General features: G+C 36.5%; 1 protein-coding gene across 1 annotated transcript in view; it reads right to left on the reverse strand.

The window, feature by feature from the left end:
* The window catches only part of LOC122790998 (FH1/FH2 domain-containing protein 3-like), a 283,141-nt gene that overhangs the window by 119,783 nt on the left and 150,115 nt on the right, over positions 1 to 13,243 (reverse strand). The window contains exons 4-5 of the mRNA XM_044058739.1: positions 7,497 to 7,616; positions 3,588 to 3,749 (exon numbers count right to left, since the gene is read on the reverse strand). Of these exons, the coding sequence (XP_043914674.1) occupies positions 3,588 to 3,749; positions 7,497 to 7,616 (282 nt within the window). The remainder of the gene's footprint in view (positions 1 to 3,587; positions 3,750 to 7,496; positions 7,617 to 13,243) is intronic.

The raw sequence follows: 13,243 nt of genomic DNA on the forward strand, positions 1-13,243 counted from the left end.
AGTGAAGCTTCTGAGGAAACTCATGGACACTGTACATGAGACAGCCCACATCCCAGATTGTCTCCCTTAACATTTTGGTGGGAAACTTATTAAAACTTGTGGCAAACATTCATTTTGTCAATAGAGTAAAATATTGTATTCATAGAAATTATTATAAATCATATTGGATAGTTATGCAGATTCTCAGAAAAAAGCCATCACACTCACACACACACACATACACACACACACACACACACACACACACACACACACACACACACACACACACACACATATATATATATATATATATATATATCTGATCTCACTGAGTTGTGTCTTTGTAGAGCACTATCCCACTTGCTGTCCCTAGAATAAATCTGTCTGCTTTATACAAAATAATGCACAGCAAACACATATTGGTAACCAGATTTTACAATCATGCTAACCTACTGCTTTAAAATATATCACATGACATTTCTTCCAGAATAGAGTTATAAGATTATTTATGTTTGTCAATCAGATGAATTAAATGAGTTATAGTAAAGTATATGTTTGGAACACAAATTTTTAACACAGATTATTATGCTGCTGTTAAGTAGATTTTCAAAAACATTTAAATAAATGTTTCATTTTTATGCCTTCTAAAATAAGACATTTACTTACTACAAGAAACTACATCATTTAAACTCATTATAACTGACATATTTTATGAACAGAGTATTTTTCCTGAATCTGTGGTGTGTCAGTGTGATAACCTTGTCAATGTTTATACTAACTGCTTTCAGTTTCTCTGTGAGAATTCTGTGATTTGAAGATTCTGAGGTAACTCAAGGACATTGTGCATAAGACAGCCCACATCCCAGATTGTCTCTCTTAACATTTTGGCGGAAACTTATTAAAACTAGTGACAAACATTCATTTAGCAGTGTAAATGCATCTAAACATGACAGAACCTCCACAATGTATTCCACAGATCATCACAGCCTCTATGCAAGTGAAATTAAACTCAAAATTACCAACAAGCAATAAAACTCAGCATTCTTCTCCCAACTCAATTTTCATACAAATCCTATTATTCACTGTGCCCACACAGTCAAAAGCATTTCTATATATTAATAAAGAAAAGAAAAGAGAGTAGAAAATAAAAGGGAGTGAGGCAGAAATAAAAATGTAAGAGAAAGCTGTAAGAAGTATATACAATGGAATGTTACTTACTGTTTATATTAATAGAGTTAAAAATAAAACATATTATTTACTCTTATTTAGTTCTGATTATTATTAGTTAAAGCATGACAGATTATTTACAAACAAGCATAAGCAGTATAATCAAGAAAGTATAATTAGAAATAGCATTTGAAGAACTTATAAACTTTTACAAGAAATAAATATGTTATTATTCTATTAATGATATTTTCATTACTGTTCTCTCCCTGCCCTCCCCCACCCTTTACCCACTACATAATCTAAATAGAATGTCATTGTTTAAACAAAGAAAATAATAAAAGAAGAAGGAAAAAAAAAGATAAAGATAAAAAAATGTATCAAATTACTAACCTTACTTTTTTCAGAAAGAAAAACAAATCGAGTCACAGCCTGCCATTAAATCCTCAGGCATTTTGACTGGTTATGAAACAAAACATTTCTTTGCACATAGAGAATAACTTTGATTAAATCTTTTCCAAAATATTTGTGGCTTTCTGGAAATGCAGGAACTATATTCAAAAAGATTAATAATGAACTAAAATGATGAGAGAGAAAAAAAAACATATAACAAATCATTTGTTTTTTAGTCTCTTCTTCTTCTCTGAAGTCTTCCAGGAAGCTTCAGTTGCCAATCTCTTTAATGAAGAACTAGCCCATTCCATTTCTTCTATTTTATCCAAAATCCTTTTTCTTTGACAAACAGTAAAGCAGAGTGTAAATCATCGAAGACCTTAGGACCATCAGGAAGGAAGATTTTAAGCTTGGCAGGAAACAGAAGGTATGTTTTAAACTGTGCTTTTTTAAGCCCCCTTATTAGTGGCAGAAAAACTTTTCTTTTAGCAATTACCATGGAAGAATAGTCATTGTCAAAACACACAGTTGTCTCATTAAACTTAGCAGGAGCTTTAGCCCAAGCAGATTTAAGAACCATCTCTTTATCAAAAGATGATAGAAATCTAACTATAACTGATCTAGGATAGTTTTTGTTAGAGTTAGTATTAGCTATAGATCTATGTGCTCTTGCGATACCAAAAGAGAATGCTTCTGGTAAATCTAAAGTTTTAGGGAGCCATGTTGTTAAAAAAGAAGTAATATTGTTACCTTCAATATTTTCTGGCAGTCCAAAAATCCTAATGTTATTGCGCCTAGATCTATTTTCCAGGTCATCCAGCTTTGTTTGTAAATGTGTATTTTGTTTCAGCAGAAACTCAATGTTGATTTCCTCTTCTTGTATTTTATTTTCCATGTCATTCACAGCTTCTTCTATGCCTGTCATCTGGATCTTCTGTTGTTGCAGGTCCATATGTAACAAGTCTATTTGTTTTGTAGTTTTTTCTATGAAAGTGTCTATTTTAGTATCCATTTTATCCATTTTAGCAGTAAGTTGCTGGACTATAATTATCAGAGACTGAAGTTCTTTCCTGATGCTGGAGTCTTGAGAATTTGTCTTACTGGAACTCATTTCAGACTGATAAACTGACAGGAAAATTTCCAAAGTAATTTCTGACAGGAATATTATTAAGATTTCCTTTCTTTTTTAGATATAGTTCAAGAACTATATAAAACAAACATATTTAGAAAGAAAATTACTTCAAGAATTAATTTTTTAAGTAATTAATTCCTGTCAATGTAATGAAATTGGTGGAGCTGAAGAAATCTGCTGCTATCCTGTGTTCATCCTTGGCCACGCCCCTCTGTTATGCCTGTTCTGATTGTCACTATAAATAATCTACAAATAGCCCTGCAGCTAAACATTCAAGCACTGATGTTATCACAGTTCCTATAGTGGTACAGGGATACACAAAACGCATACTTAAAAAGAAGAGCTGTTGCTTGACTATATCTTTTAGTGTTGTGAATATTATTAAATAATGCAGTACATATCTCATCCAGTTCAGGTCTAGTACTTTAATTCTTGTACTGGCTGACTAGTCAGTATGTTTTTTATTTGTGAAACCTTGGCATACTTGGCTGTCAGTTCACAGTTAGTTTGTAATCTGATGTGGACAAACCCATTATTGCTGGATAGACCTTCCTGCACTGTGAGCTTTTCAGACCATATTTTAGAATATGGACTCTGGAAGGATTTTGCACCCTTCACCATCTTCTTGATCTACTCAGTTGTAATAAAAATGAAATTGAGCCATCACTAGTGAGTACTTCATATTTTGGTTCAAGTAACAGCTGCTTAGTTACTACTTAATATTCATTCTTTTTTCTCTCTGTACTAAATAAAAGCCCATTCACAGCTCTGTCATTCTATAATCTTTCTAGAAAATCAATGTTTGTATTACACTTAAAAAACTGTAAAATATGCTTTGTCAAAAATGAAAAAAATAATCTCAGAGTTTATAGTGTGGTTTCAGACTGAGGCCACCCCCCCCCCCTCACTTTATTACCTTTGCAATTTTGGTAATAGAAGGAATCTCAGAGTAGAAGTCTGTGGACTCGGGGAAGATCTCCAGTAGAATGTTACATATGTGATACAGGAGAGGTTTTTTGTATACTGTGTCCTTCACTTGTGGCACCATTTCAAGGTATTCCAAATCAAAGCCTTTTACCTGCAGGGACATTAAAACAAGAGAAAAGTGATTAACTGAGCTTGTTATTAGTTATTGTAGCACTCACGTAATATTATCTGTTTCAAGTTAGAGGAAGGAAAAATAAGGAACAGTTTAAATGAGCAAGACCTTTTCTTTTATCTTCTGTTTTTACAGCAGTGATGTCAGTATTGCTGTTGTATATAGTCTATAAGACCACTGGCCTGAAGAGGCATTTAGAGTTTTTTCATTGCAATGGATCCAGAGCAGTTTAACTCAGCAGTTAAGTCCTCTGCAAGTTAAACATTAGGGATTAGTAGGTGAAGCATAACTGTGACGCCATGATTTCTCTCTGGATTCAATTCACTGACAATATTCATGTACCTCACTCTTCTGAAAGTCATGAAGATTTTGATTTGACTAAACAAACAGAACCCATCTACAGGACTATATTCCAGAAATGACTCTGCACCGTTTGAACATACTGATAAACAAAAGCATTAACATTTAAGGTTTTTGCTTTTTTTCATTCCTTCAATTGCAGTGCACAGAAGAAAAGCACAGGAGCGGGAAACATCAGAGCCAGCACATGACCGACCTATATCTTACTGACACAGATTGCTAATAATCTGAAACTTGTATAATACACTTCTAGGGAAAGGTGACAGAAAAGGCAATTTTAATCACTTCATCACTTATCTCTTGATGTCACTTCATAGCCTTCTGTTTAGAGAACCTGAAGTTAGCACAGTGGTCATTAATATAGAAAAACAAATATTTGTACTTATATCAGCAATGCTGCAGGCACTAACCGAGATGAACTGCAAAACAGCAAAGCGATGTGACCTTTTTAATGTGTTTATTGGCCTCAAAGATACTTCACTAAAAAATAAACCTACTTCTTCTTATCATGTCTAAAACAAGTTTGCATGCTGGATTTTATGGACTGACGTAAGTGCATTACCAACTAAAGACAAACGTGGCTATGTGGTTTACGTGAATTATAACTGATTACTATTTGGCTTTTTATCTAGTCAATACATATTGTTCCAAACATTTTTGTGAAAAAGGTATTTGAAGTGCATTTCTGAAATGCTACTTAACTGGGGAAGTGGTATTTAACTGTAAGACTAGGGGTGAATTTTGTTTTGCTGCTGCTGCTATTTAAGTGTATGATCTTTGCTACCCTCTCTGCTGTTCAGAAGGCACACTGTCCTAATCTGTGGACTGCAGATTTAAATTTCTGCCTGAGGTTAAGGAGAGATGATACTGTAATTCTGATACTGGCTTCCATACTAGTGACTGACTGCCCTTTGATCAGGTTCAGATGGGCTGAGCACATCTGGCTGAATTGACACTTGCTTATGGGTCATGTCATGCTAGCTATTTGTGGAAAACCACTGTGAAAGGTGTTGAAGACTTTCATCTCTTGCCATTGTTGTGGAGCTGTCGAGTTTGTATTTGTACTGGGTAGAAGTGAAGACCTTACAATGGTGAGGGTACAAGACAGGGGAATTGCTCCACTGCAAAAAGTATTTTTTAAGTGTGTGGGTGGTTGTTAGGTAGGCTATTTTTTTCTTGATCAGTTGTAAAGGTGCTATTTGTTTTCAAATTATTATTTTTTAAGCCTCTGAACAATGCCCTCTTCTAGCAGCTATGTTTGCATGACTATGCATCAGTCTAAGTGCCACACTCAAAGAGTGACCAGAACAGAGCCATGGCAACACCCTGATTAGCAGAGCATGGCACAGTGCTGGAATCAGAACACAGTTCTGGAACATTCTATTTGTTCATTGTGATCTGACTCCGAGAACAAGCCTCTACTTCCAGCATAAGCTTTCCTGTTAGACAGTAATAGGTTGCTGTCTGTCCACCTAATCAACTCTTTCAGGCTTCAGTCTTATGTTTCATCATCTTTAATTTCATAAGTTATTTACCACAGTTTCAAAGTGGAAGCACAAACCAGTAGTGTAAGGGCTAAGAGCAGACAGTGCTCAATAAAGTGATTAGAAGCCATTTTGATGTTTAAAATGTTTACTTTTTACCTTAAACTAGACATTTTCATATCTCCAATAAATATTTCTGTTGGCTGCTACCCCCCTTCCCATTGCAGCTGCTCAGAATCCTAGTTTCCATCTGGGAAAACACATAGGTTCATAGGAGGCTATTGGCTCGGAGGCCCTTATAAGTTTAGGCAAGAATTTTGCCCATGTTCCCTCAAAGTCAGCACCTGTTTCCCCTGTCCAGCAGGGACACAGGCGGGATCCCTGGGGTATATTTTCTGTTTTCCATTCAGTCATCCAGGTTCCTCTTAAAGAGGACTAGAAAAGTACTCTGCTTGACATGGAGAGGGAGTCTGTTCCACAGATGGGGGAATCTTTGGGACACAGATCTATCCCGTCAACAAGTTCTAGTAATGTCACAGACCAGGTTAAGGCCTTTCATGCAGGTTGCATGAGGAGTTTGTCTTACGGATATGCAGCAACTCCATCAAGGCTGGGTCCAAAATGGCTTTGTATGCCAGACACAGGTCACCTCTGAGCAGTCTGTACGAGACTGAGTAGAGGGACAGGGCTTTTAGCCTATCTGTATAGGATAGGTGTTTGAGACCCTGGATTTTCCCGGTCAGGAACCTCTGTGGTCTCTTCAGCTGCTACATGTGCTTGGCAGGGTACATTCTGAAGGGGGCATTGTACTCGATAATGGGTCTGATAAGGGAGGAGTACAGAGATGTTATAACCTCCTTATTCCTGGGTGAAATACCATTATTATTAGGTACACTAAACATAAGCTCACTGGAGAGTTTGAACCCTTTTGTGCATCATAGAGTAAGGACATCAGGGTCATACCTCTCAATTGTACAGATCTCCGCAGAATGTCAGACTTTTGCCTCATATTTTTGGTACATTTTACATTTAAAATTGTGGTTTTCCAGCAAACCATTGGCAAATTATTGATGATTTAAGTAAAAAAAAAAAACAATGACAGATATTTGAGTTTCAGACTTCATATCCTTAAGAAAAATTCATGCTAATGCAAAACCTGTTATTCTATCTATGTTCTAAGCTTGTAACAGTAATAGTTAAAAATTGTTCCTATTTTTGGGCCTTTGCCACCCCCCTCCCTCCATTTTTATGATTTTGTCCAGATTGAGAGGTATGATCAGGGTGATGAAAAAAGTCCTCAGACTATGTTCTGCATGCTGCCCAGGAAATAAAACTCAAGAAGTATTCTGAATTGTACAAGATGTACACTCATAAATGCAAAAGAACATCTCAGTGTCACATGCTAAAGGAATGTCATTTAAAGTGCGAATGTACCCATCACCTTTGTCTCCATTTCTGGAATGCATCTTATATGCTATCTGAAGTACATTTTATGAAGTGGAGTATTTTAAGGAGACTGAGGCCAGATCCTACATAATGCTTATTTTTTTTCTGAATTTGACAGGTCTGTGAGTTTACTCACATCATCTGCTATGCTCATTTGTAGGGCAAGCAGTACTGCAACATCAATATTACTAAAAAATATAAACTTAACTGTTTTGAACTGTATTAACTCTATGACATTTGAAAGCAACAAAAGTATAGCAAATTTTAAAACCATTGCCCGCAACTGCATATAATCTAAGATTTTGACTCTCACTCACTCACTCACTCACTCACTCACTCACTCACTCACTCACTCACTCACTCACTCACTCACTCACTCACGTCAGTAGTGCTGCTGAAAGTTGAGATAATAGAAAATAAGAAACATACGATTTACCTTACATCCATTGAGAAAATTTCCAATGGCAAGTAAAGTTGCAAGGATGTACTTAAACGTCTTGTTGTTGGCTACTTGCTCCATGCCTTGCTTGAGATTGTACAACACCTCTGCTATTTCCTATATAATAAAAAGTATAAATGGTAAGATAAAAAGCATAAGAAAAAGAAAAGTTAACTATATTGGAGAAACAAAAGCAGAAATTAAAACAAAATTCTGTTTAAGAAAAATCATGACAAATAGAACTGAAACAAGGATCAACTGAGACAGTACATACAGCATCTAGAACAGCAAGTGTATACCCCTTACAAAACAGTTGTAAGCTGAAAGGCAGAGAATGGTCAGAGAACTGGTCCTTTATTTCAGCAGCACGTCACACATACTACCCTGCTTATTCTTTCACTTAAAAATGCACCCTAGAGATCACATGATTGCTATTAATAAGCTACTTTATGGTTTTGTTAACTTTTATTTATTTATTTCTATTTGGTAACGCGCTAGGGGGGCTGGTCAGTCTGACCCTCCTCAGCCATGACCAGTATTCAATGATGGGCTGAGGAGTATAAACAGGTAAATATTAGAACAAAAACAGTTACATGATACACAAAATTAAAAGTAGAATCGGCAGAGCAACATGAATAATCAGCACGGATGGCACAGACTTCTATTGTTTTGTCAACAGCGTATAACATCGATAACTGAAACGAGACATTTGAAATGTTGAAAATGTAAGCGATTGATTACTGACATAGTCAGAATGTCACAGTATTGCTTACATAAAAAACATGATAAGGAGATGTATGCAGAAATCACATAAAGTAATCTACAATGAAGGTGGGGCTCAGTTCCCACAAAGATGCACTAGGATATGTTGACTCAGCTTATCGACCGTGTTGTCTTAGGCTGACCTATGCTGGTAATAATAGGAATGTTTATATCTTTGTGTAAAAGCCTTTAAAAACAAGCATTGGACCTGTAAATATAAAGTTTCTGAGATGTGTAAAGGAAGACCTACTACCTGTCTGACATCAGCTGGTGAGAAGTTACTGAAAGGCGCAACACACCACCTGCTTCTTAACACAGCATAAGTGAAACATTATGTGTCAGGTGCAGACCTGACAGTTAGTAGGAATGTGTTGTCGATGACATGATGGCTTTGACTTCAATGGAAGCAGCAGTTTTTTTTTCCATTGAGGAGGGCTCTACTTCAGAGAGTCAACAGGGTACAACAGAAATAATTCAAATCTAATTCTATTGCAGAGATAACCTTAGAGTCATTAGACATGGATTGATTTTCTTTAAAATGTGGTTCATTCATTTATAAGAAATTGGCAGATGACAACTATGGTTTGACAGTCATTGTACTGAGGATGGTGCAAAATGTAGTAGGTCTAAGCTAAGCGAATATATGGTTGATGGATAGCACAGCTGTACCAGAGGAAACGTATGTTGACAACTATATAGCATACATGTGTTTTGAATTACTGTGGAACTACAAAAACTATTCCTTTAGTGATTAGTCTGATGATTAAGAAGTCCTAATGTGCCTATAATGTAATGTGGCAGAGTATATACAAACTTCTTGTACAATTTAATCTCAGGCCTGCAGTGTAGTATGTACTGTGTGATTTTCAAAAAGCAGCAACGTATTATATTTGCTGCAGTGCCAGTGAAGTAGTAAGCAAGGGTTGTTTGTTCCACTTTGAACAAAATATTTGGAGGAAATTACAAAATCTTGGCCTTGCCACTCAGAATGAGACATCTAGGAAATTCCAAATGCAAGTGAAAAGGTGATTGCTCTGTTTTTTTTATATGGGGATGAGGTTCTGCATGCATTCGGAGAATTATCAGCTGAATTTGTAGATAAGGGTACAGCAATGATTTGAAGGAGCTACATACTAGGAAACATCATAAATTTAATGCCCAATCCAAATGTAAAGCATGGCTCCCTCGATTATTTCCAATCACATTTTAGAACACTAATGATTTAAATAAACTGTGTCTTCCTAGGAAACAGAATTCAGTGGATGTGTGGCATTAGCACATACAGTGTCTTCTTAGATGGGCATTGTGTGATCTTTCATCATTAGTGTTTGTCCTTGTTTGCAAGCAAAATAGGTTAGATGATTAAGACCTGAGAATGTCTGTAGGTATAACCCCTTCTTTCGAAAGGCACAGGTTACTAATGAGGTCACGGTTATTTCAAACGGTGCTGGACAACAGAATACTTTGGATAGCTGTTTAAAGGTGTAGCTCTCCTCTTGACAATCTAAAGTATGTCTACATCTGTTGTGATTTTTCCACACCACAGTTTTGCCTTTTTGTCACTGTGCTGCTTGTTTCATTTTTATTTATTTATTTATTTATTTATTCTTGTTTACTGGGAAAATCCATCTGGTAACTGAAATGCCTATTCTCAGTGGAGGCTCAGGGAGAAAAGCTCCAGAACAAGGACAGAAATACATTTTTCACAAATCAAAACATGGCGAACAGAAATTATTTACAAAGTATTTCAAAGCCAGCAGTCAACAAACTTTATTTACAAGCATCAAATGCTATATTTACAAAACATTTTATAATTGTGGACTGCAGTGCTACTGTTGTGTTGTTCGTGCACAGAACTTTTTTTTCTTTTTTTTTTCTGTAGTCAGGTCACTACTATGTCTATACATAACTAGGCATTTGAATTGTGATGCTGCCTATGCAATGTGTTTGCAATGCACTCAGGATATATGCCAATACTAGGAAGATGTTGGGAGAAGGATGTTTTCATCTTCCTTTTGCTTGTTAATTTGCAAAAACATTTCTAGTGTGAACAAATGGTTGCTGGGCACACATGGGCCTATGACTCACACTACACATAGTAATTTTGATGTTTTGAGCATCAATGTTATGCATTTTCAGCAGGGTATGATTTCAGCTGTGTATAGTCGATGTTTGCATATTCCACCTCAAAATGAGTTGATGTAACAGTAGGAACCCACTCATCATCTTCTTTCGGCTGTTCCCGTTAGGGGTCACCACAGCGGATCACATGTTTCCATTTCTTCCTGTCCTCTGCATCTTGCTCTGTCACACCAACCACCTGCATGTCCTCTCTCACCACATCCATAAACCTTATCTTAGGCCTTCCTCTTTTCCTATTACCTGGTAGCTTCATCCTTAGCATCTTTTTCCCAATATACTCAGCATCCCTCTTCAGCACATGTCCAAACCAACATAATCTTGCCTCTCTGGCTTTGTCTCCAAACCTTCCAACCTGGGCTGACCCTCTAATATACTTATTCCTAATCCTGTCTACCCTCGTCACACCCAGTGCAAATCTTAACATCTTTAACTCTGCCACATCCAGCTCAAACTCCTGCCTTTTTGTCAATGCCACTGTCTCTAACCCATATAACATAGCTGGTCTCACTACCCTCTTGTAGACCTTCCCTTTCACTCTTACAGGTACTCGTCTGTCAAAAATCACTCCTGACACTCTTCTCCACCCACTCCATCCTGCCTGTACTCTCTTCTTCACCTCTCTTCCACACTCACCGTTACTCTGAACTATTGAACCCAAGTATTTAAACTCATCCACCTTCGCCACCTCTACTCCTTGCATCCTCACCATTCTTCTATCCTCCCTCTCATTCACACACATATATTCTGTCTTAGTCCTGCTGATCTTCATTCCTCTTCTCTCTAGAGCAAATCTCCATCTCTCCAGGGTGTCCTCCACCTGTTCCCTACTCTCACTACAGATCACAATGTCATCTGCAAACATCATAGTCCATGGGGACTCCTGTCTGATCTCGTCTGTCAACCTGTCCATCACCATTGCAAATAAGAAAGGGCTCAGAGCTGATCCTTGATGTAATCCCACCTCCACCATAAACGCATCTGTCACTCCCACCTCAGACCTCACCGCTGTCACACTACCCTCGTACATATCCTGTACCACTCTTACATACTTCTCTGACACTCCTGACTTCCTCATACAATACCACAACTCCTCTCTAGGCACCCTGTCATATGGAACCCACTAACGTTCATATAATTAGCACATATGAGATCACAGTTCAGTGCATATTAGTGATGAGCTGCACCAAAATATAAACTGCAAAAGACAATTTTAATTATATAAATAGAGATTGCAGAAGCATATTCTAGAAATGCAACTCTAAGAAATATTCCCATTTTACCTTATTTTTCTGTTATTTATTTTTTTCATTTCAAAATCAGCTGTAGCTTCAGTTTTATCTATATGGATTCTCACTTAAAATACCATATGATCAAGGGGCAAACAAGAGCTCAAATACAAATATAAAACAAGCCAATATATGATACTCTTGTAGACACTATGGTAGTAGTTTCCACAGTTACAGATCCTTATATGCAAAGGAGCAGTAACCAGAATTTTCCAAATGTGCCTGTCATACATTTGGCTACATTAGGAGTTGGTATTATTCCTAAATATATATATATATATATATATATATATATATATATATATATATATATATATATATATATATATATATATATATATATATATATATATATATATATATATATGTATATATATATATATATATATATATATATATCTATGTGGGTCCATGTCAGATGACTAACGACCACATCACTGAGATGACATCGCCGACAACATACATCCCTGGCAACGGTAAGTCAAGGTATTACGGAACAGAATACATTCCCGTTCCCGTAATACATTCAAAAAACACATTAAAATGTGTATAGGAGGGGGACAAGCCCCCCTGCCCCCGACACACCCTGTACTTAAATATACCACTTAAATATACCACTTCCGAGATTGCACTACAGTGAGGGAATAAATCCCATTCTGCGCTACTCACAGCTGTCGGGGATACGTTCTGTCGGCGATGTCATCTCGGTGATGTGGTCGTTGACAAACTGGGTTTTCGTCCATCTGACAGGTGTCCATATATATATATATATATATATATATATATATATATATATATATATATATATGGTTTATTATCAAAAAAGTGACATGTACAATGTAAACTGTTCGCATTACAAACTCACAATACCAACATGCTGCATATTAATTAGGTGAAAATAATGAAAAAAAATTGATATTGAATTTGGCATTTTCGATATCATTGTTACTTATATCTGCTGCCACTTACACCTACCTGCTGTCCAACAATACAAACACCTGACATAAACATTTTTGAAGGGGGGCAAGCCCCCCTGCACTGCCCTGTAGGGTGCTGCGCCCCCACATCCCCTGCAACTTATATATTCCAACTCTGAGATTGCACTACAGTGAGGAAAAGTTTGGCAGAAAAAAGACAGAAAATCCATCCAAGGATGGCCAAACAACGAAATCCACGAGTGTTCTAATTAAACTGTAGTCTTTTAATACGAATAAAACTTCGACTTGAAAATAAAATGAAAAATAAAAAGCTCAAAACTGTCCCATGAAGATATCCAATAAGCGCTTTCGACTGTTGTCTTTCTTCAGTGAGGAAAAGGGTACATTTCCTGATCTGCATTGTACCGCAATCTCTAGTCTTAATGGTGACCACATATGAGCGAATGCTCAGTGGCATTTGCTGCATAGAACACCCACAGACTTGAAGTTCAGCAATATGGGAATCACATATATATATATATATATATATATATATATATATATATATATATATATATATATATATATATATCTATATGTATGAATGTATATGTATTCACATTGCAGTGGATGTGAG

Source organism: Protopterus annectens, chromosome 16.part0, assembly GCF_019279795.1.
Source record: "Protopterus annectens isolate FY-2018-M chromosome 16.part0, PAN1.0, whole genome shotgun sequence".
Lineage (NCBI taxonomy): Eukaryota > Metazoa > Chordata > Ceratodontiformes > Protopteridae > Protopterus > Protopterus annectens.